A 24,741-nucleotide genomic window follows, 5' to 3' on the forward strand; every position below is an offset into this window, starting at 1 on the left:
AGGACTTTGTTAAGAACCCCTGGTGTGTCATCGGCAGAAACAGGAACTTCAGGAACCTCAGAGTCTGATTCAGTCTCATTGTCCGAGGCTCCATCTCTCTGCTGATCCTCTGACAGCTGATGTTGCAGCACCAATGGAAGGGGTTCAGAATAATCCTCCTAGAAGAAAGACATTTCTTATGATGGTTAGATGGAGATAGACACATAAAGTTTCATGAATTAAATTCTAAAAGCCTGTCTGTCAGTTTAAATAGTCTGACAGGTCAGGTGCTCTAAATTGTGAACAGCACATTTAAGAATATACAAATATAAGACAAGGCAAAAATAATTTCGATATAAATGTTCAAAGTAAAAATTTTGAAACCTCACCTCAAGGCCATCATCACTTGGATGGAGGGTCTCAGCGCTCCGTTCAGATGAATCACCAACGAAATCTTGGAAGATGCCATCCCCATCGATTTCAGGGTGACCAGTAAGTTCCTCTTCAGTAGTGAGGACTTCAGGGTCACTGGTGATCTGCTGAGAAGTCTGACCTAAAGAGGGTAACAACATCAACATAACTATATGTACCTTGAGGTTGAGTTGTGTGAATTCTGTAGTAAAATTTTAGTTTTTAATTTATGCTTGTGCATGTATGTTGTATTGTGACACATTAAGTTACAGACTTTAAATAAACTGAAACTGTGCTGTGTCTTCCAAAATATAAAAATAAGTGTATAGCCTCATGCAGACTTCAGTAAACAATAAGAGTTACATATTCTAACAAGAACATTTATTTCATTTACCATCAGTACTGCTCGCGGGTACTGCATCACTCTGGTCCTCTTTTTCATCTTGACCTGAGTGGGTGTTCTTTACTTCTTTCTTTTCTTTTAGAAATAAAGCAGTTAGTCCCAGTAAAGTAAGTAGTACCATCTTGAATGGATTAACTACCGTACCGCTGTACACTACCGCTGCAAAATGCGCAGAGTGAGAAGCACTATACTGAGCAACTGCTAGTGATGCAGATTTAGCCTTGCAAACTCAAGATGTGCAAACTCAGTGAGATTCCACGTATAAGACTGCAAGATCTGCGAAGTAAGTAACACCAGAATGAGCAATAACTGAAAGCGATGCAGAGTGAACAAAGTCCGCTTTTTTATTTCAGCATATTACAGTGACGTCACGTTCCAAATGATGCTCGCAGAGCGTTGGTAAGCTCTTACGTGATTGGTCCGTTTTGCTCTGTGGGCGTGGCTTCTGCATAGCCGCTTCAGAGCCGTTGAGCCGCTTAATAACTCGTAGGTCGTTTTAGGAGAAGCAGAATAAAACCGATTTATTTGGGAAAACTGTCTGTTTGGTCTGTGCGTGTGTGTAGGTGGGGGATGGGGACGCAGATAGTCGCTTTGGTCGCTTACTGTTTTCTACATATTCACATTACAATCTACATATTCACACTCCGTGTAACTCCATATATAATAACACTGAAGCGATTTTACTATGATCGCAGAGAGCAGCAAGCGTGAAGTTGTCATGGCAACCAAATACATAGCATGCGGATTACTTGAAAGGGCTGCGCTGAGTCTGCTTTGCCGCGCTCAAAGTAGCAATAAACACATTGAAAATGCAATATAAACACGACATTTTAAGTATACTTTTATTAAGCAATTAAATAAGTAAAAAAATACTCACACTCTGCTTTAAAACAGACATCTGTTGGGCTGTTAGAAGTTTGCTCAGGAAAAAAGTGGATAGCTGCCGCGTATTACCAAACGGTCCGTTTTGCTCTGTGGGCGGGGCTTTTGCATAGCCGCTTAATAGACCTTATTCGCCAGAGAAACAAGTGCGCCGTCATCTTTATAATATTGTCTTTGAACTTCCGTTTTTGCGATAGCTCTGTATATTTCTATAGTACTGCTGTCAAAGAATAACTAGCTGGTGGAGTAAACTTACTTGTTGTAGAATTAACAAAAGTTATTATGAGCATTGTATGTTTAAAGCAGATGTCTTAACAAATGTCAGTAGACCGGGAAGATTTTAAAACGATCAGTTCTTTCATAAATATGTAAGATCGCTGTGGAAATATAAACCGGCATAGCCGCTTAATCCACTTTATTCCTGACTAGCCTACTGCGTTTCGAATTATGGGTTGCACTTCCGGTTTGGGGAACTTCCATTTAAAAAGACTGAAAAATCGTTTCAAATCATAAGGTTGCCCTACAAATAAAGCTTATCCGTCAGTTTGACTGAATGAGCTGTCAATTTTTCTTTAGTGATTTATTTTCAGACATCATGAGAATAACGTAACGCTTGGTATTTTAATGTAACACGCTGCTTTCTGTCCTCGTGATTATTTTCTTTTGTCTCTTTGCATACCGCTTTAATAGTATGAAAAATGACAACATATACTGCACATTTGTGGTCTGTTCTCCCGATATAATTTACGATATATCCCATTAATAATTCACTGGAATGCACGAAGAATTTTTCTCCTCAAAGCCTCACGTCTCTTTCCAGGTTTGTTTTCACAGGTAAATACAATTTATTATCTGTAAAAATGATGGAAATCACTTTGAAATAGTATCACGCAATGCTGAAGTTCATGAACATTTTTATTAAGGAAACGTATATTACATATAGATATATATCACTATAGTTATATTTAACCCGTTATTGCTGTGGAAAGTATCACACTTTTTCATGGCCTGTTGAAAGTACCTTGCTGATGCTTTTACACTTTTAAATGTCCTTTTAATGTTCGTTGGTTGAAGGGTGAGTAGAATAATGTCATCTCGTTCATTTTTTGGAAATGTACCAATTCTTTTTGGGGAAAAGTAGCGATTCTTTTTTGAAAAATGTAGCGATTTTTTTTTAGGAAAGTAGTGAATCTTTTTTGGGAAAGTAGTAATTCTTTTTGTGAAAAGTAGTTTTCTTTTTGAAAATGTAGCAATTCTTTTTGTGAAAAGTAGTGATTCTTTTTGAAAATGTACCGATTCTTTTTGGGAAAATGTACCGTTTCTTTTTGGAAAAGTAGCTATTCTTTTTGAGGAAATGTAGCAATTCTTTTTTAGGAAAGTAACGATTCTTTTTGGGAAAAGTAGCGATTCTTTTTGAGAAAGTACCGATTCTTTTTGGGAAAATGTAGCTATTCTTTTTGAGGAAAGTAGCGATTTTTTTGAAATCTTAGGGATTCTTTTTTTTTTTTTTTTAGGAAAGTAGCGATTCTTTTTGGGGAAAATAGTGATTCTTTTTGGGAAAGTAGCAATTCATTTTTTGGAAAGTAGCAATTCTTTTTGGGAAAAGTAGCGATTCTTTTTGGGAAAGTAGCAATTCATTTTTTGGAAAGTAGCGATTCTTTTTGAGAAATTAGCGATTCTTTTTGGGAAAGTAGCAATTCTTTTTGTGAAAAGTAGCGATTCTTTTTGAAAATGTAGCAATTCTTTTTTCTTTTTTTTTAGGAAAGTAACGATTCTTTTTGGGAAAAGTAGCGATTCTTTTTGGGAAAAGTAGCGATTCTTTTTGAAAATGTAGCAATTCTTTTTGGGGAAGTAGCGAATCTTTTTTGGAAAAAAAGTAGCGATTCTTTTTTAGGAAAATAGCGATTCGTTTTGGGAAAGTAGCGATTCTTTTTGAAAATGTACCGATTCTTTTTGGGAAAAGTAGCGATTTTTTGGGGGGGGGGAAGTAGCATTTCTTTTTGGGAAAAGTAGCGATTCTTTTTGGGAAAGTAGCAATTCATTTTTTGGGAAAGTAGCGATTCTTTTTGAAAATGTACCGATTCTTTTTGGGAAAAGTAGCGATTTTTTTGGGGGGGGAAGTAGCATTTCTTTTTGGGAAAGTAGCAATTCATTTTTTGGGAAAGTAGCGATTCTTTTTGAAAATGTACCGATTCTTTTTGGGAAAAGTAGCGATTTTTTTGGGGGGGGAAGTAGCATTTCTTTTTGGGAAAAGTAGCGATTCTTTTTGGGAAAGTAGCAATTCATTTTTTGGAAAGTAGCGATTCTTTTTGAGAAATTAGCGATTCTTTTTGGGAAAGTAGCAATTCTTTTTGGGAAAGTAGCAATTCTTTTTGAAAATGTAGCAATTCTTTTTGGGGAAGTAGCGATTCTTTTTTGAAAAAGTGTAGCGATTCCTTTTGGGAAAGTAGCAATTCTTTTTGAAAATGTACCGATTCTTTTTGGGAAAAGTAGCGATTCTTTTTGGGAAAATGTACCGATTCTTTTTGAAGAAAATAGCAATTCTTTAGGGAAAAGTTGCGATTCTTTTTGAAAATGTAGGGATTCTTTTTGGGGAATTAGCTATTCTTTTTTTTTTTTTGAAAAATGTAGCAATTCTTTTTGTGAAAAGTAGCGATTGTTTTTGAAAATGTACCGATTCTTTTTGGGAAAATGTACAGATTATTTTTGGGAAAGTACCAATTCTTTTTGGGGAAGTAGCTATTCTTTTTTTTTGAAAATGGCGCCCGTGCCATCAGCCAGTGAATTGGCGTGATTCTGTATGGGCTTCAGACAATCGGCACACCCAGAGGGCATTCCCATTGCGTCATAGCTACGCAGCGTCGAGTGAACCTATGAAAGAGAACACCTTACACATTGTGTAAGATTGCGGGGCGGGTCCAGTGGCAGGTCGAGTGGCAGCTGCCCCTAGCGTTGATGGGTTGAGTGGCAGGTCGAGCGGCAGCTCCCCCTGCCACGCAAAGATTTTACTCCCTCTTTAAGTGCACTGAAGAAAAGATGCCTGACTATTTTGAGGTTTTACAAACCGTCGCACAATCCAAACCACATATCAGGGAATTACCTTTCACATGTAAGTCTGAAGAGTTCTTTCTGGTTGTATTTGGTCATTATAACATTATTTTGACAGCTAGTTGACCACCAAAGTCAGACTATTAAAAGCTAACGACAACGCTAGTTATGTATGAAAACTGAGACTTATAAGAAATAATATAAAGTTTACATGATTCTTATGAAGTCTGAGTTTATATTATAGTTTATATCATTAACTAACCAAAATCGCAAGTGAGTCTTACGTGCAATGAAGCCAGAGGACTTTGACAGGACAGCTCAGGCTGTCAGAATTACAGATAGACCTAAACCGACTCAGTTGATTTGATTGCCTGTCATCTAATCGTGGCTCATTTATATTTTTACCCCAGTTTAGCCAGTGGAACCAGGACACACAAACCTTAAGGAAGGCAGAAGAAAGCCTGTCAGTGGACTGTTCTCTGCTTTTAGCCTATTATATGATTGTACTAGGCTATTCACTACTCACTATTTTATTTGGTATTTTCATTTTATTGACTATATTATTTATGTATATACTATACAATTTATGATAGACTTTCTGTTATTTTATTTATAGTTTTTATATTACTACTACATTATACTATATTTTACTGTTTTTATACTCAGTTGTATTTTTAGGCTATTTATAGTAATAATATAATCTAATAATAATAAAATGCCATAGAATAAAACCACATACAATTTATAATGTACTGTAACTGTACTAAAAATGTGTATACTGCTGTATCTCAAATGTTTTTCTGGATCTATTAAGTATTGTCTTATAATCAGTGGCGGAGCCAGGACTTTTTCATAGGGGAGGCCAGGCAGGGGCCAGCAACCAGTCTGGGGTGGCACAGAAATCTTCATTATTTCAACATAAAAATGAGTCTGACTATAATGTACTGGACTGTGCCTACAACACAACTGAATACAGTTAATTTGTAATTAATTGTAATTGAGATAGTGAATTAGATCATGAATGAATTGCAGGCATATTAATAAAGGGGCTCACACTATAGCTAAATTTCAACTTGTTCAGTCAGTTCTGGTTCCTAAAACCCCCAATAGCTTGTTCTCCATTGTTGCATCTCCATGGATGAGACATGCAGATATCTACATACTGTAGTTCAAAGATTAGCCTATTCAACCTTCATTGAATTTTATGCATAATCAATGAACTTAAACACTAAATGTTTAACTTTCTATATTGTCAAAATAAATAATTGCAACAGTTCTATCATACCTAAATTAAACTAAATTAAACAGCACAGTGTCAATGCCAGAATGTAAAATTAATTATTTTATGCATTTAAATGTGATACATTTTTGTTTGTACTTTATAAATTAACGCAAAATTAGCATCTTCTAGTACAAATGCACATCAGTTCTCACATTTATTTATGCATTAAGAAATTACATATCAGTTTGTGCTTTATATTGTGATCTCACAGCAGAATAGTCCAGAGACATGTGACGCATGTTTGTATATCTCAAATAGGCCTACGTACATGCATGAACAGTTTTAACGCAGCTTTAATCGCCTTTTTGGTTATTTCATGATTTAACAGACGACAGAACTACGACGTTGCATGCTCGTAGTTTCTTTTGCGCTTTATTTATAGTGAGTACTATACAGCGCGCCGTATTTGCGCGTGATTGGAAAGTGCGCGGTCTTACAACCCACCAGTTGAGAAACATTGACGTAGGCTATATATAAAGTTCGCCGTTCACTGTTGTTCTGCTGAAGCTCTTTCGGCACCTGTATCATTTCCGCGCGCTTTTGACTTGCGCCTGGCGCTGAGGCGAAGCTGGAGTGCGCGTCTGAAAAGTCTCCCGTTTTTTGTGGTCTTAAAGAGTCGGTTCTGCGTTTAAATAAACGCAATTCTTGTCAACAACAACAAAAAAAAAGTAGACAGAAACAGCAGTTGTGAGCGGGGTGGCCCCTGCTTATAATTAGTACAAGCTGTGCTATTAATGTTGTCCACTAGAGCGAGCCACAGGATAAGAAATCTTTTAAGCCCAACAATTTTATATCTTGTTCAAATCCATTTGAATCGAAATAAATTCATTTAGTACATTAACTATGGTGTACTGACATTAAATCTGTGAAATGCTTGGGCCTGTAAATAATTAAAAGTTTAACTTTCTTTAGACCCCAATATATAATGCTGTCCATTTAAAATGGAGACAATTTTATGTTTTTTTACTATAATATAACGTTTCTATAAAGACATTTATTGTTGTGTTATGAATAATAAAACAAACATTTGTGTGTTAAACTGCAAGCATAATGTTAGGAGGCAACACGTGTAGAAATAAATTATAAAAATGAAAAGGGCCTTAAGATAAATGCTTCAGATTAATAAGGTTTTGAGATGCAAATTATCTTCATATTCGTTTGAAAATGTCCTGCGACATCTGTGATGTGATTCAAGAGGAAAAGCTAAAGGCATGAGGGAAAAAGCTAAAATGCCATTGCTGAAGACAGAAAAAGCCATTTCCACAACTAAAATCGATGTGCACATTTCATGTACATTGTAAAAAAAAATCCTAATTTTATGGAAAATAACTGATTTTTTTTTACGGTCATTTTCTTTTATTTTAAATTATACTCAAAACTCTGTAAAATTACAAACAATGTTAAATTAACAACTCGCCTGTTATTTTATGTGTTATGACATTAATGAAAAATTACAGTAATTCACATTTTTTTTACAGAAAATTTACTATATTTTTTAAACAGTATTTTTTTCTGTTTTCTTAAATTACAAACCAATGTATGTAAAATTAGAAAAAAATAATCAGTAATTAAACAGTAACAAAACGATAAAACGATGATAAAACGGTCAAATGAATGGAAGCCAAAAAACCCTGTAGAATTAAAGTAAAATATCCTAATTTAAATAAACCGAAAAACACTGTTATTTTACAGGTATTTCCTGAATTATTATGATCAAATACCTTCACTTTAAAAAAATCATGGAAAAAAACGGTCAATGACTGGCAGCTACGGCTGCCAAACAAAAACCGTAAAATTAAAGTAAAATATTCTAATTTAAATAAAGTGTAAAAAACTTTAACAGAAATTTTCTTTAAATGTTAAAACACTGTTATTTTACAAGTATTTCCTGATTTGATTCAAATGACTGACAGCAACAGAACATCAAACTCTAACAGATCTCTCAAGATCTCAGCATCTTCACTTATTAGCCTACAGACTTTATTTATTTTATACAAAGGTTCTTATTGAGAATTAACAGTTTTAGATGTTGATGTTTTATTGAAAAAAAAAAAAAAAGTTTGAAGTCACCGTTATGGAGGTAAGCGTTTGCTTTAGTTGGGCTCTTGACCCTTGACTTTTCATGTTAATTTTTCTCTGAATGCTTTATCTGTGTGTTTCTGATGCATGTTTGTTATAGCAAAAAGTGCAGGAGAAACTCTGATCAGGTGATTTTGGCTGTTTATTAATGATAGTTATCATGAAGGGGTCTGATCTACTGATATCACATAGTGTCAAATTTCTATTAACAGTTAATTTAATGTGAATTTGGATGATTTTACTGTAATCTTGTGGAGTCATATTATGATAACCTGGTATTCTGATTTTTAAGTCATTATGCAGAAAATGTTTTCAGTCTTTCTTTTTTTTGGGAGCACAGAGACATCAAGAATCAGCATATGAATCTCAACAATGGTGACAATCAACAAAGCATTTCCGTGACATTGTGAGTTGATCTGAATTTTTTTTTTTTTTTTTTTTGTCACCATTGTTGAGATTCATATGCTGATTCTTGATGTCTGTGTGAGTCTGCATGATCTTGACACAACATTTTCTGCATAATGATTTAACAAACTTGTTTATATTTTTACAGCACTGCAGTAGTACTGGCATGTGAAATTGCAACTAACATTAAACAAATCAGTCAGAGACCAGACTCTGGTATCAGTGAATCACACCACTTCATGATAACTACAGCAGCACTTAAAAAGTGATCATCATCTGATCTGAGATTTTTTTGCTTTTTTTGCTATAACAAACATGTATCATAAACACACAGTTAACACAGTCAGAGAAATACTGACGTAAACGAGTCAAGGGTCAAGAGCCCAACTAAAGCAAGCACTGACCACCAGAATGGTGACTTCAAACTTTATTATTTTATTCAATAAAACATCAACATCTAAACCTCTGTTAATTCTCAATAAGAACTTTAATATGAAATAAAGTCTGGATTGTAATAAGTGAAGATGCTGAGATCTTGAGAGATCTGTTAGTGTTTCATGTTCTGTTGGGATTTAAAGGGTTTCTGTATCGTGTGTTTTGTGGGTCACCATTGTGCTGAAGAGTAGAGCCTGTGCTTCAGTCCAGGATGAGCCTGAAAACATTGGTGTTGTGCTGCATGTTGCTTTATTTCAGAAGTAATAATATATAGTTACATTAATTCATTCATGTGTGCTTTTTCTGGTTAGATACAAGTGAATTTTTACAGTTAATGTGTTTTGTTAGTAACAACTCAGGATATATGTGTGAAACAACAGTGTTTTTTCTGTAAGAGTGTTTTGCACTTTATTTAAATTAGGATATTTTACATTTATTTTACAGGCTTTGTTTGGCAGCTAAGATTTAAGATTGTTTTGCAGTGAAGGTGTTTTATTGTAATAATTCAGGGAATACCTGTGAAATAACAGTGTTTTTCTGTAGTTTTTTACACTTTATTTAAATTAGATTATTTTACTTTAATTTTAAGGTTTTTGTTTGGCATCCGTAGCTGACAGTCATGGACCATAGGAATATATCCATAATTATTAACCTTGATAAATAAACCAAATCTATGCTTGAGAAGCGTTTTCACAATTCTTATGACTGATGAATAATTTTCAAGTTCAAAACTAGCAAGATTCTGAGTAATTGGAGACAAAACCTTTTTCGTACTCCGTGCAGATCATAAACTGTTGAAATCTTTTGAGAAATGTAAACTTCGTGCTTTTTGTCCAGAAAAGCTGCAGCTCCCTGTTTACTTGCATTTGTTTAAAGAGGAGTCTTGCCCCGCACAATATATGTGCTCAGATATGGTACTGCATAATATATTGCAGATATATTTACTCATGCAGTATAAAGACATATATGTTAAAATATATTATCTAACACATTTTAAATGTTTCATATTTTCAAGTTAGTTAACAAAAGCACACCTACATGTACTGAAGTTTCTACCAAAGAGACTTTCTACCAAAGATGCTATAGCGTGCACAACCTTTTTTTTTTTTTTTTTTTTTTAAATAAAGTTACTATAGTTTTACTCATCCAATCATTAACCTAACCACAGGCTCTACTCTTCAGCACAATGGTAACCCCAAAACTCACACATACCAGAAAACCTTTTAAATTCCAAAATAATACAACTTTAAACACTAACAGATCTCCCCCTATATCAATGTTGAGCAAAACACATGAAATGGTACTTAATTTGAACATTTACTCTCCTTTAACAGTCAGAAGCAAAGCATGCACTAGAAGTCTGTTGTAACCACTGACTGTAACTCATTCCATGAATTTGTGTATATATTTGTACAATATATTCACATTTATATGGGAACATGTATGTGCAATATATGTACACAATAAAGGATAAAACTTTATGAATGTAATGCTATTGTTGTCTTTATTTATAAATACAGGGTTCTCACTCTTTTATGAACACCAGATTCAAGGACTTTCAAGGACTTTTTAAAGCACCGTTTATTTTATATCAAGCACCGATCAAATTCACATCCCAGCATATGGAGTGTCATGAAAGACCTCTTACAGTACTTAACATTTTAACCCTCCTATTGCATTTGCATCCTTTTTAACCCGGAAGAGGTACAGAATCATTTGTACATTAATTTTGGAAATATATTAAAACCGTAAAGTCAGAATTGAGAGATATAAATGAGCACTTCTGAGAAAAAAAAATCAGAATTAAAATTTATATATCACAATTCTGACTTTATAAGACACAATTGTGGCTTTTTAACTTGCAATTGTGAATTTAGGGTAGAGTGGGGGAAAACGCCCCCTTGGAGGAAACTAACTCTACATAATATTCTTATTAATAAGTAGGGGTGGGCAATATGGCAAAAATATCGCGATTCATGATTTGAGCAAATCTTTTTCATGTTGGTTTTACTATTTTTCCAGTGACTGAGCAGTACAGTCAAACTAATTTCCTTATATATTAAAAAAGTAGCCTTACAAGGTAACAAAATATAAAAGAAAAAAAGAATGACAGACTTTCAGCCCAAAGTGGATGAAGATAAAAATACTAATTTATAAGTTTCTTGTTAAAGCTACTGTATTAAAGATATTCTTGGTTACCCACGCTCTTCAAAATATGTTCTTCTGTGTTCAGCACAAGACAGAAATTAATACAGGTCTGGATCAACTTTAGAGTGAGTAAATAAAGACAGAATTTTCATTTTTGGTTGAACTACCCCTTTAAGGACAAGTCGCAGCATGTGTTGTCTGTCACTTTAAGGCTCATGCGCGCATCTAATTTATTGACACGCATTCGATTTTCTTTCAACTGCTTACTTTCACTTTACACTTAACCGATGGTGTGAACCTGTTGTGTTTTTGACGGTATTAACAGAGTAAAATTCAAACGATAACATTGTCCAGCAAATGCAGTGTTAGACAGGCTTTTAGAGTGTGCGCGCTTCGGGTGTATCCTCTCAGAAAAGCACGTGTTTAACCGGCAAGGCTTTAAAACTCAAGCAAATAATAAACTTTTGTGATTGTGAATAACTGCAGTGTTCCGTGAGTATAACTCTACCGCTGTGTTAACATGTGATGTGAATGCATGTCGCTTTGTACTACACAGTATGTTGAGACAGAGGCGCCAGCCGCCAGGACTGCAACTAGCACGATACAACGTTATTTCTTCAAAAGCAGATCGTGGAGACTTTTAATTGTCCACGATCAAAATTGCACACCCCTATAAAGCCGCCTTTCCACTGCACACGACATTCGCATCCGATTGTCGCATTTCGCCCCCTAGCGGCAGTGGTGCGGAACTTTGAAATTGGTCGTGAAGAAACCGTTCCTCTCGGCTTTTTACCATGGTAAACAACGATTTTAATGAATGTAACGTTAATGCATGTATGAATATATCCAAAATGTATTTCAAAATTTATTTCAAGCACTTTCAAGGACCAATATTTGCTTTCAAGTACTTTCCAGGCCTTGAATTCATGTGTCTGAAATCCAAGTACTTTCAAGGCGCCTGAGAACCCTGTAAATATTTTATACGTATCAATATATAGCCATACATGGTCAATGCATATATTGCAGTATATTGAAAAATATAAGCACAAGTTTCCCATATATGGAAATGTATTATGTAACATATCGCATTATATTTTGCAGTATATCCCCATATATTTTTGTTCCGTAAGGGCAGCCATCCACGGGATGTAAAAGAAAACGTGTTTCATCAGACCAGGCCACCTTCATCCATTGCTCCATGGTCATAAAGTTATGCCTCATCGGTGTATATTTCGTCAACACTTGACCCATTAATATTAACACCTACTTTTTCTATTTCTATTCTGTCTCTCTATTTATTAAAAAAAAAACAAAAAAAAAACACATTGCTATGTGCACTTTGCTAGAATAACTGGTACTTGACATGACACTTGCAAACTGTTGCTCACATGTTGATTTGATTGTTTCTATTGTTCTCATTTGTAAGTCACTTGGGATAAAAGCGTCTGTTAAATGATTAAATGTAAATGTATGTGTAATTATAAAGCACAATTATAACATAAAGGAAAGTTTATTTTACTCTAGTTTTTTTATTTATTTTATTCTCATCTCACACATTGTAGATCTGAATTCTGCAACATTTTCTATCATGTAATGTATTTCTATAATTAAAATACATATGTAAGATATCTCACCTTACAACAAATGTGAAAGCAAAATGGCTAAACAAAAAAAAATTAACTTATAAGTCTACAGTACAGCCATATTATCTTTGCAAACCTGATATTTAGTTCAATCAGTCTTTCTTTTTAATTTATAATTAGCCTCAAAAATGGTTGCACAACTGCCCCTTAGGTGGTGATGTGCACTAAGAATGTAAATCGCCATTAAACAAAAGAAGTATGCTTCTTATCGTCTGTTTCATGGTGACTCCTGGATTCTTTGCTCTGATAGTTTTTTAGAACGTGTTTTATATATCCTTTTTAACAGATTTCTGCAGTAATTTCACTGACTTCCAGAAGTCCCTAGTTGAAAACCCTGGCTGTACATGGATCTTAACTGCATTATTGTAACTGTATCATCTCTTAGCAGCATTAGAATGTATTGAAAATGCATTCTCGTTTCAGTAGCTGTGCCCCAAATGCAACTACAAACAACTACAAATCAAGAACAAAAATACAATAAGCTCACCAAAGTGTTTTCAGGTTGTTTGGGTTTAATAAAATGAAGGCTAATCATGAAACTAATTTGCCCAGGAAAAGATATAAACACTGAATAAAAACATTTAGTCGGCATTCAAACATATTTATTAAAGCTGCTGAACTGAAGCATGACAATTTATTCACAGTGGGATGAATACTCAGTCTCCGACAGATCACCTGAGGGAAATATTGAAATTGAGGGAAATTACCTTACTGTCAACTGATACTTTTGAATCACATAATAAAAACAATGAAAAATGGCACATAAAATCTTACTTGTTTGGTAGTAATCATACACTTTAATCACAGCTGGCTTGAGATTCTTCACTGGAAGAATCTGTTTTAATTGTAACTGGTGACTGACTGCAATATTTTTTGGAACCTGCAGGAGGATAAATAGTGGATAAAAAAATGTAAATAAATTACTGTATCTTATCATATGAATGTTGCTGTTCTCCCACCTCTTTCAAATATATGATGACATGATCATCTTTAGAATCGACCCGTTCCACAAGTGATGTACTTGAAGTGCTTCGAGGTTTAAGCTGTGAAAAAAGTGATTTTTTTTAGAAATAAATGTATGATTTTCACATGGCCAACAGGAGAGCTATTTTTTTGTAAGCTATCATGCTGTTCAACAAGAAGTGAGCAGGACAATATCGGCCATAGCTGCACCATCTTACAGTAGATTCACAGCGACAGTACAGTAAATCTAATTATGAATCACTTCACTTAGTCAAACGCACCATTGATGTATCAGCTGTAAATCCTGACAAGAGTTTAATATCCACAATGACCATGTTAGTTCTTGCCTGTGGACCATCATATCTGGAAAAAAATAAATATGAACAACCAGAGTTTATGTTGAATGAACTAAAGCCATAACCAAAATCATGTCTTATAGCATAAAATTACTGTTCTTACTTCACAGTGAAATTTAACAATAGGTACTGTCCCAAGGTTTTCTTGCAGTCTCCCTCAATCTTAGCATCAATGCTCAATGTTTTAGCTTCAGTAGGAGTGGGAATGTTGTAGAACTGAGCCATCTGAGGGAGTCAACACAAACAAAAATAAATTAATGAACCATTTCAAAGCAGAATAACCATAAAATGCCAAGAGAGAAAGTGAGTGTAAGTAAATGAAGCTGAACACACTACAGACCTGCACAGACACACAGGTCGAGCCCTTCACTTCAATGCTGTATTTGGCTGGAACGCTCTGCAGCTGCTTCTCCTGGTACAGTAACTTGTTGTCCTGATTGACATCAAAGTGGTGAGTGTCTCCTGCTGATTGGACAGTCACTGTGCTGGAGCCGTCAGAGCTGAACACTTTGGTGGCGTACAAAGACAGAGCCTGAAGAGCCACTACTGTGTCCTGGGAAATAAATGTGTTCAGTAATGTCACTTTTACTCCCTCACACCAGCACATTCAGCAATAGTGTGTTTTATTGGTGTAGTTTGAGTAACCTGTGTGGAGGAGAATCCTCCAAAGGCATTCTGCTGCTTCACAAGCCAGCTGACAATCCTGTTAGCATAGCCCAGATCAGCTGTAGTGACTGAATCTGCAGTGAGAACAGCTAGCAGCACATATGAGCTGATCTCCACTGCCAGAGAATCAGAGTCATCAGCAGATGCAGACTGAGACCAGTGGAGATAAGACCCTTAAGGACAAAAGACACACACGTAACTCAATAAGCATGACAAAAAAACAATAGTACAGTCATAAATGATAACAGCAAGTCATCAAAAACAAACCTCTTACCGTCTGAAATAGCAACATCCTCCAGTTTCTTGAAAAGCTGCTGTCGAGTGACCGTGTCTCTAGCCAGACTGAAAGTGTAAGTGAGCAGAGCAGTGGTGTAAGTGTTTTTGACATCCTCAATGACGGACCTCAAGCATGACAAACCTTTACTGACGACAGGATCCTGTGACAAAAAATAGGGAAAAAGATGCTGTGAGTGTCATTTTTCTATGAGTTTATACTGTGTTTCCTGTAGATGAACTTACTGTGACTGGAGTTTCCAGTTCAAGCAATGATGCAGTAATGTAGGCAGTCATGGTCACATTATCATTCACTCCACCCTGGAATAAATATTAGAGAACATAATGCAAAAATCTTTTGTTTCAGGTAGAGGCATTGTTGCTGTGTTAATGTTTATTGACCAATGACAGACCTTCATTCTGTTGTTGAACAAGCTTCCCTGTTGGAGAAAACAGCCGTCTGAATCCCGTCTGCTTATTAACCATTCCTTTGCACTCTGAATAATTTGTGGGTCAACAAATATGTATCTCTGTGCTTTGCCAAAAGACCTCAGGACAAAGGCAGTCAACCTAGTGTTTGAAAGTTTTAATTATAATGTCATTAGTTGTTTGAGTTGACTGAATCTCTAAATAAGTGATTACAATTGAATATAATATTTCTGTTTACTATTGTAGATTGATCTATTTTGACTAAATTAAGTGAAAAGTCACAAATATTTACCATGTATTCCCATTACCATGTCCAAATGTGCTGTATGCTCCACTGTTATGTCTGTAGTTCATTTGCCTCTGGTATCCTGTTGAGTTTGACAATGATTAAGTTGTTAATTTGAGTTGACCAAATCTGAAGTCAAATGTATTGTGACTTATTTTCTTAGTATTTTCTTGGTCTCAGTATTTTTTATTTATTTATTTATTTTTACATGATTTTTGTCTCTCACCGCTCTTCAGGAAGCCTGTGGCTCTCTCTCGGATGGCTGAGGTGAGCTGCTCCGTGTTCTCCAGATACTGCAGAATATAAATATTGGGAGAAAGAACAGCCATGTTTTGTTCTCCACAGCCATATGGCATCCGTAATAATCCGTGAAGATTCCTCAGTGCCCGACCCAATATGTCTCCTATAAATCATACACAAATAAAACTCACTACATTTTAACCCAATTTCCTCATTTCTGTTTGTATTTGTAAATATTACCAATGACTGAAACAGTGGATCTGGCTGATCCCTCTATCACATCTTTAGGAAGAGTCAGAGCCACTTCCTCTGAGAGACTGTCACCTATGAACCAGACAGACAGAAACACATATCAGTGATCAGCAGAGTAACGCTATGATGTTAAATATAGTCTGTGGACCAACCCTTTGGACACAGTAACCAGCTGTGAGTCTCTTCCTTTTCAGTTCCTTCCGCCTGCAGCATAAAACAATCACATCAACACATCATACTGATATAAGCAGCATTAGGATCATGGGTAAATGATGTCTAGAAGATGTTTGACGTGCGCTGACCTGTACGAGTAGACTTCGTGTGACCGTGTCAATGCGTCCTCTCACTGGGACGCTCACAATCTCATTGTCACACACAGTCTGGGACGCTTCTGCCTCTGCACTGACTGTAATATTCAAAACTCCTACAACACAAGACATGTACATGAAGATACAACAGACACAAACACTGACAAACAATGATTCAGACTGGAAAACTCACCAAGAACAGAAGGAGTGAGGATCCATTTAAAGGTTTTTCTTCCATTAGCACATAGACAGGATGAATACTGATCATCAGAGGCTTTGAGAGTGTAGTCTGAGGAAGGAGCTGGAGTCACTTTAACCTGTCAATCAACCACACATGATTAGTGGCATATTTGATATGATTTGATAAGACTGAGTGTGAAATCTCACCATGATGCACTTGGACAGATAGTTGAAGACAGTGGCCTTCAGCTCAAAGATCTCCCCACGGATGATGGAGTAAGGCAGAGAGAGCTCTAGGAAGAAGGGCTGGAAAACTGTCAGCTGAGCAGGAGGAGCCAGACCCAGACCTTCAGAGGACAGACAGAAGGCCTCCGTCTCCCAAGAGGTGATGGTGTCAGGAACCGTGACAGGAACTTGAGCTGATCCAGAGTCCCTGTGGAGGAATTACAAAAATAGGCATATCTGATTCTGACCATTTTTCCTGTAATAAATAACATCATTCAACACACAGATGATAAAAAAAAAAAAATGGATTCAGGATCTGCAAAGCAAGCAAGGTACTTTCTATCCTGTGGGTGTGAGGGGAGATGATGTATTAAAGATAAGTAATAAGATAAATATAATGTTTAATGTACTGATTACGCTTCACATACCCCACTTCAGCAAGTTCCCAGATCCACGTTTCGGGAAAGATGGTCCGAATCGTCACTGCTGGAGAATCTCGGTCAGTGTCACCAAAATTACCCACTCGTGAATACATCACATTTGGAGCACGATCCATCTCTGAAAAAAGGTGATATTTTATAGTTTTAAGTGATATGTATATGAACAGCACATCAGAATAACCAATTCTATATACAGTCATAATTAAACAGAAAACAGAAGGCAGATCGTCATTTTAATACACATTATGTTATTTTCATATACAGATTTATTTAGTGTTGTCAGAGTTTTCTAGTTTCAGTTTATTTCATTTTTATATTAGTTTTAGTATTTGAGGGCTGCCAAATGTACCTATTTGTACCTACATGTACCTATTTCATATTGGTGATACGTCAAGCCTCTGTATGACAGACACCAAGGGACTCGCACATCCAAATTTGTTGCCATCTTCAATCCCACTCTCTGTCAAATGGCAATGATAAACCACAATAAAAGTCATTAAAATACAAAGTACTTTGTCAGTATAATCAAGGGGGCTTTTTTATGCATGTACTTACGCATGTGCAGTATATACTTTACCAATCATTATCTACTGCACTGCCACACATAAAATCCACCTGTTACCTTTAAGGAGTCATAGGCGTTGTCTGTCAGCACAGCTCGACGGGGTCTCACATGCAGACAATTCTGCTCATCTTCAACAGTATAAGGGTAATATGACCCCGATTGCACTGGCAGCAGGTTGAAGATCTGTGATGGGACCACGTTCACACACTATCAGTATGATTTCTAAAAATTTAACAGTATATAAATAAATGTATTTTCCAACAAAACTTTAATTCTATTTTGGTGAGAAAGCATTAATGATTAATTAATGTTAAATCTCCTGAGATCGGGATGTCAGTTTAAACACTGATGGATCATAGCAGTAAAAACTAAAGTCTGTTATCACTAGATTCACTCTGTAGATTCCCACTATGCAGACACATTTAATCATATTAAATCTGAAAGCATCTACACCTTGTCAGTATCCAGACGTTCTCCTGGCTTCAGGATCAGGACGCTCTGATCTACAGCACTGAGGCCGCACAGTGAACCAGGCTGAGCTGAGAGCTGGAGAGTGTTTTTCTCACCAGGAACTGCTTTAGCAGGAGAAAACTGCAGAGACACCTGTGACATACAGTCAATAGGGTTTATTTTAGAAGTTAGTCAGTAATACAGTTTAAAAACGTTCATTTCTAAAGCTACAATACATACCTTGTTTTTGAAACACTTTTCAATGTCGAAATTTTTGCTACTAGCAACAAAATTTTCACTGGGCAGAACACAGTACGCCAGAATCTGCACTACTGGAGCCAGATCTGCACTAATAGACAGTTTGAATGACATTGTGCCACTTGCTACTCCATTAGAAGATTTCACTTCAACCTTCTCATATCCATGATGAACAATCACTCCTCTGGACAAGACCTGAAACAGACAGATGACACTCTGATAACAAACTGACTAGTGCAGCCAATTAACACTGTTAAACAAAAACATCTCTGTAATAATGTACACTGCACATGTTCTCACCATATAGATAATGTCAGTTTTGAAGTCTTCAACAGTCTCTCCAACAAAATAATACTTGATGGTGGCTGTAAACTCAGAGTCACACTTTAATGGTTGCTCAGTATTCTCTATAATCAGTTCACTTAGTGTTGGATTGAATGGAGCAGCAGGCTGGATGAGCCGAACTGGTTTTATATCCGCAGAAATGTAAGGCCTGTTGTGGCCATAATAACGGGCCTCTGGATAGACACTTGCCTGGATAACAAAGAATCAGAAATAACTCATGCAATTGAACTCTTCAGGGGACACACACACACACACACAAAAAAAACTAACTGAACACAAACTCTCTTACAATCAGATTAATATCACTTTTAGAAAGACTGGATGTATTAAAAGAGAAGCTGGCCAGTCCATCGCTGTCTGTAGTGAGATTTAGGAGCAGTTTTGGGGACCGAGCGTGACCCTCCATAAGATAAACCTCTTTGTTTTGAATTGGTGCGCCTTTGAAATTTGTGAGTTTGATCTGTTGAAAATAAGATTTTAAAGGAATAAATTAAGGAATAATTCTGTACATATAATTGGTGTTAAACTGAGACAAACTGATTTTAGACTTACTTTTCCTTCTATTACTGATCCATGTTCATATGTTTTGGGCAGGTCAGTAAATTTGACTTTACCAATTTTAAAAGTGAGAGATACAGATTCAGATTTTGTCATAGTGATCTCTGTAAATAGTAAAAACACCTAAATAAATATTTATTAAAATAAAAAACATCAAAAATGAGAAATTCAAGAAATGTATGTAACGGGGATCTGACCAAATCCAGCAGCTCACCTGTTCCTTCTTCTGTAACCATTGCCTCAACACGAAGAGAATTATCCAGCCTGCCGTTTAGTGTGGCGTTGAAAAAGACTGATGCATCTAAGGTATGGATGGCACAGCCTGTCTTTTTTATCTAATTATAATGAATGAACACAAACATGGCATATTAACTAAAGAGTGGTTTAACTGGATAAATGGAGGAAAGATAATGTGCCATTAATTTACTTGTACTGTGTTTCAACTCACACACCTCAATGGTTTCCTCTAAACACACTGGATTGGTGTGACGGGTACGGTAGGGCAAATTATTACGGCACACTTTCACCCATGATTTACCAGGTACAGGCTGTCCGTAGGTGTATCTGTGAAAAAGGTACAAGCGAATGATCTACAGCCCAGGGTTGAGTTCAGCAACTAATATATTTGGATGGGGGTTACAGTATCTGACCCCAGAGAAAAAAAAAGAAAGAAAAGAGAACAATTAACAATTAATTCAAAGTAACTTAATTGTGCCAAGAATGGAAGAACACACTGCTCTCTTAAAAGGTTTGTTCACTCAAAAATGAAAATTATGTCATTTATTACTCACCCATGTTGTTCTACACTCGTAAGACCTTCGTTCATCTTCGGAACACAAATTAAGATATTTTTGATGAAATCCGATAGCTGTCTGACTTCTCAATAGACAGCAACTTAACAACCACTTTCAAGGTCCAGAAAGGTACTAAAGACATTGTTAAAACAGTCGACGTGACTGCAGTGGTTCAAACTTAATTTTATAAAGCGACAAGAATAATTTTTGTGCACAAAAGCAAAACAAAAACAACAATTTTAATTTCAACGATATCTTCCCTTCTATGTCATTCTGCTACGCAATTTATGTCCAGCACTTCCAAGTTCTATGTCAGAACGTCAACTCATTATTGGCCTGCGTCAGCATCACACGCATGAGTCATGCTGCTCACGTGAACAGCTTTGGCCAACACGTAGAACCTGGAAGCACTGGATGTAAACTGCATAGCAGTTTAAGTGGTTGTTAAGTTGGTCTATTGAGAAGTCAGACAGCTATCGGATTTCATAAAAAATATCTTTATTTGTGTTCCAAAGATGAATGAAGGTCTTACGGGTGTGAAACGACATGAGGGTGAGTAATTAATGACAGAATTTTCATTTTTAGGTGAACTAACCCTTTAATGCAGGAAATAAAATTAACCACTCACTTTCCGCAAACCTCAATTATCAGTTCCTCTTCTTCAACACTTACTTTATTTGGGCTTTTTACAGTAACTTCAAACTTAGGCAAAACTAGAAGTCAGTAGGCAGAAATTAGAATTATTAGTAGTCAAATTAGATATTAATATACAAACATATTATTGAAATTCTTCCCATGCAACTCTGAAAATTTTTGTTTTTTTGACTTACCATATTTTTTCACCTCAAAATTATGTGAGATCATCCTGTCACTAATAAAAGCCTTCAGTTTGTACATGCCTTGACGGGCCTCTGGGTTTAATTCATAAGAACGCTGCAAAATCCACCTTGTTGAAGAAACATTTGTCCATTGACCAATCTGGTTACCTCGACTGTCCTGTTTAAAACCAAAGACACAGTGCAGATATTTAGTTAGAGTCAGCTACACATATCCTGACTATCAGTGAAGAAATGTTTAATTATCCTACTGAAAACACAATAATTGCAAATAAAACAGAATTTCTATATTGTTAATAAGATTTAAAAGGTGTGTTTGTACAGAAGATTTGGTGTTCTTACCTCAAGAATCACTGTACTATACTGTAAAAGAGAAAATAGTAATTAAAGATTAAAAGCCATGTTTATTTATTAAACGTGTATTCAACAATGCAAGAGAAAACGAGGGCAATAAAGATGCAAGATAAACACATCTGACCTGCTGATCAAGGGGTGCAAAGTTTGTATCCATGGTAACAACTCTGAAGTTCACTGAAAAATGGAAATGTGTGTTAAAAAATTCACTTTTGACGTCTTCAGCTCTTATGTAAGGGACAACACTTACAGTCAGTATTTCACTCCTATAAATGAGTGCACTGTGTGTGAATGTAACTGTATTAAGGATCAAATACTTACTATATGATTGACAACTGTATTCTGCTGTGGTGTGAACATGTCTTTTGAGCCAAATTCAACTGTCACAACAGCCTGTTTTAGCCATAATTTTACAAAACATTATGACCAATTTGATATGACAAACAATATGACCGGCTGACCAGTTAGAATCTAGTAGGCCTATCCCAGACAACTATTATCATGTAACGATCTATAGCAGGAGTGTCAAACTCCTGGAGGGCCACAGAGTTTAGTCCCAACTCTGTTTCAACACTGTTTTAATAAACCTGAAGACCTTGATTAGCTGCATCAGGTACATTTAATTAAGGTTGAAGCTAAACTCTGCAGAGCTGTGGCTCTCCAGGAACTGAGTTAGACACCCCTGATCTGTAGTATCTCTAGACTTCATATAAAATATAGTCAAACAAATACTGATATCAAGAGATTTACTATTTAGGCTTTATTTAGGCTGAGGGGATTGCTCAAACACACACTATGACCATTTTCGTGTTTCCAAAGCTCATCATCCATGTCTGCTTTCCTTATCTTATCTTCTGCTCCTCTTTTCTGTTTACAAGTTTGTAAATCCATTGAATTGTTTACTTTATACTCCTTTACCATCTGCTGGTTTGTGCAACATTTGTAATTTTTGACCTATGGTGCTGCATCAGCTTACTGCATGATATTAACATGCTTTACTTAATGTATATGCGTTACATCAGCTGTGATCAGGGTTTAGATGTCATTGACACCAGCATTATTTACTGAGGTTTAGCCTTTGAAACAATCACAGCTCACCTGTCTGTCCTGGAATATAGATGGGTTTATCAGTCTGGATAAAGGTCCGAGGATGGTAAGGCTTGAACATGACTTTTCTCTCTTCAGTCATCTTGAAAGTCTCTCCCTGAAGTTCAACCTTCATTTTCTGTACTGATTCTGCTTTGACCAGAGGAGCCTGATGAGAAATAATATCCTGTATTCACAACCTGCCATCACAAAAACTAGATGCATTATGGTGAAACTAACATGTTTGATTGTATAGTCATTATCTTGTGCACATTTGGATGGCAGACCTTGAAGTTAAAGCAGCGATGAAACTCTTCCTCAGCTTTCTCCTGCAGCAGTAAATTCATCTGGTTACCATGAACCAGATGAATGTTCATGACAAGGCTTTCATTGGGCTTGAGAAGACTTGCACACAGTTTGGCCTCAGATCCTGACTTGATCACTGCAGGAAACGTCACCATGAAAGATCTGTCCAGAGATAATGATCATTCAATATTGCCTGAGTAGTTAGATACAATAAGTAACATAAAAGATTCAACTGGAAGTGAAAATCATTACTGTTCATCGGCTATTGATCAATTGTAGACCTTGAGAAGTGAGAATACAAGACACGCCTATTCATGCCTTATACAAGTTGTCTTTTAAACAGTAAACCTCTACTGTGCAACCCAGATCGGTTAAATAAATACAGGAGAAATCAAGACTTATCTTACACAATGACTAATGGTATACTAATAATTGATTAGACTTAGAAAGCAAAATCATGCCTTCCTCAGTAGAAATTGTTAAAAACTTACGGCCTTGATGTTTGTCCATTGACACAGATCAGGAGGAAAGAGAGCAGAAGGAGCCCTTTCCAACAGCAGCTAATATTCAGAGCCATGATGACGAGCGATCATCCAGGTCATGAGAGGAACTCGACTGTCTCTTTTAAAGGGACTCTCATGCAAAAGGAGGTCCTTCAAAACATTTGTATTGATCATTTGTTTAATGATTCAACCATGTAGGCAATGCAGTTTAAAAACTTGTGCTAAATTAGCACTACTAAAGCCTTAAAGGGTTAGTTCACACAAAAATGAAAATTCTGTCATTTATTACTCACCCTTATGTTGTTCCACACCTGTAAGACTATTATTGATAAAATATCGATATTTTTCATAAAATCTGATGGCTCAGTGAGGCCTCCATTGACAGCAAGATAATTAACACTTTCAATGCCCAGAAAGGTACTAAAGACATATTTAAAACAGATCATATGACTACAGTGGTTCAACCTTAATGTTATGAAGCGATGAGAATACTTTTTGTGCTAAAAAAAAACAAATAATGACTTTATTCAGCAATATCTAGTGATATATATGTCTTTAATACCTTTCTGGGCATTTGAAAGTGTTAATTATCTTGCTTAACAAATATTAACAAATAACAAATTACTTAAACAAATAACAAATTAACAAATATTAAAAATAGTATTCAGGCATGCAGTAAAATATACACTCTAAAAAATAATGTGTTGGCTTTGTGTTTTTTTTGGCGTTATGACAACTTTGAGTTTTTAAGTTCAACCAACAAGCTACAATGAGTTAGAGGAACTTAATAATTTGTAGCATAAACACAAATTTTTAAGCTTCTCCGAAAGGGAGGGGTGCAAGGGGTGTGCGCTGTTAGTTGCAGTTCGCAACCTCACTGCTAGATGTCACTAAAATTTAAAAACTGAGTGATGACATTATATAATAATTACTAATACTCAGTCTTTTTAAAAAAGAGAGTTCCTACCTACTCCATTGAGTTTAACAACTCAAAAGTTAATGCATTTATGGTGCCATTATATACGAAGATATTTAAATTTTTATTTTTTATATTTTTTTAGGAATAGCAATTGCAATTAAAATAGATCTGTTGTGCTATTTTTTAGTAGAAAATAGTAAAATACACATATACCATCTGAACAAACTATACACAGAAAAAAACAGGCTACTGACCTGTTTCCTGAAAACAAACAATACTGAAATCAAGGGTCAAGAATCACCTACACCCACTCAGCAGGGGCGGACTGGGGCAAAAAAGTGGCCCTGGACTTTCTGGCAGAAAGTGGCCCATCACACCCGGTCGGCAACACACCTCACCATAAAACCCACCAGCTTATTATGCACAGAGCAATT

The 24,741-nt window shown here is 35.9% G+C and overlaps 1 protein-coding gene across 4 annotated transcripts in view; it reads right to left on the bottom strand.

Moving 5' to 3' along the window:
* Window positions 1–13,207: 13,207 nt before the first annotated feature.
* The window catches only part of LOC127495320 (alpha-2-macroglobulin-like), a 34,663-nt gene continuing 23,129 nt past the window's right edge, over window positions 13,208–24,741 (bottom strand). The window contains exons 1-34 of one of the 4 annotated variants that reach the window (XM_051862069.1): window positions 23,377–23,537; window positions 22,867–23,047; window positions 22,592–22,748; window positions 21,618–21,670; window positions 21,482–21,502; window positions 21,134–21,299; window positions 20,932–21,016; window positions 19,962–20,073; window positions 19,724–19,844; window positions 19,504–19,613; window positions 19,241–19,411; window positions 18,907–19,140; window positions 18,589–18,801; window positions 18,352–18,501; window positions 17,956–18,081; window positions 17,703–17,793; window positions 17,322–17,451; window positions 16,876–17,101; window positions 16,682–16,805; window positions 16,483–16,604; window positions 16,333–16,384; window positions 16,169–16,252; window positions 15,915–16,091; window positions 15,695–15,770; window positions 15,387–15,543; window positions 15,220–15,294; window positions 14,975–15,137; window positions 14,680–14,873; window positions 14,375–14,587; window positions 14,138–14,259; window positions 13,960–14,041; window positions 13,675–13,758; window positions 13,490–13,595; window positions 13,208–13,390 (exon numbers count right to left, since the gene is read on the bottom strand). In XM_051862069.1, the coding sequence (XP_051718029.1) occupies window positions 13,350–13,390; window positions 13,490–13,595; window positions 13,675–13,758; window positions 13,960–14,041; window positions 14,138–14,259; window positions 14,375–14,587; window positions 14,680–14,873; window positions 14,975–15,137; window positions 15,220–15,294; window positions 15,387–15,543; window positions 15,695–15,770; window positions 15,915–16,091; window positions 16,169–16,252; window positions 16,333–16,384; window positions 16,483–16,604; window positions 16,682–16,805; window positions 16,876–17,101; window positions 17,322–17,451; window positions 17,703–17,793; window positions 17,956–18,081; window positions 18,352–18,501; window positions 18,589–18,801; window positions 18,907–19,140; window positions 19,241–19,411; window positions 19,504–19,613; window positions 19,724–19,844; window positions 19,962–20,073; window positions 20,932–21,016; window positions 21,134–21,299; window positions 21,482–21,502; window positions 21,618–21,670; window positions 22,592–22,748; window positions 22,867–23,047; window positions 23,377–23,462 (4,305 nt within the window). In that variant the 5' untranslated portion in view covers window positions 23,463–23,537 and the 3' untranslated portion in view covers window positions 13,208–13,349. Of the gene's footprint in view, window positions 13,391–13,489; window positions 13,596–13,674; window positions 13,759–13,959; window positions 14,042–14,137; window positions 14,260–14,374; window positions 14,588–14,679; window positions 14,874–14,974; window positions 15,138–15,219; window positions 15,295–15,386; window positions 15,544–15,694; window positions 15,771–15,914; window positions 16,092–16,168; window positions 16,253–16,332; window positions 16,385–16,482; window positions 16,605–16,681; window positions 16,806–16,875; window positions 17,102–17,321; window positions 17,452–17,696; window positions 17,794–17,955; window positions 18,082–18,351; window positions 18,502–18,588; window positions 18,802–18,906; window positions 19,141–19,240; window positions 19,412–19,503; window positions 19,614–19,723; window positions 19,845–19,961; window positions 20,074–20,931; window positions 21,017–21,133; window positions 21,300–21,481; window positions 21,503–21,617; window positions 21,671–22,591; window positions 22,749–22,866; window positions 23,048–23,376; window positions 23,538–24,741 lie in introns of those variants that run through there. The other 3 variants (XM_051862070.1, XM_051862074.1, XM_051862072.1) reach the window with 3 other exon arrangements.

Source organism: Ctenopharyngodon idella, chromosome 15, assembly GCF_019924925.1.
Source record: "Ctenopharyngodon idella isolate HZGC_01 chromosome 15, HZGC01, whole genome shotgun sequence".
In the NCBI taxonomy this organism is placed as follows: Eukaryota; Metazoa; Chordata; class Actinopteri; order Cypriniformes; family Xenocyprididae; genus Ctenopharyngodon; species Ctenopharyngodon idella.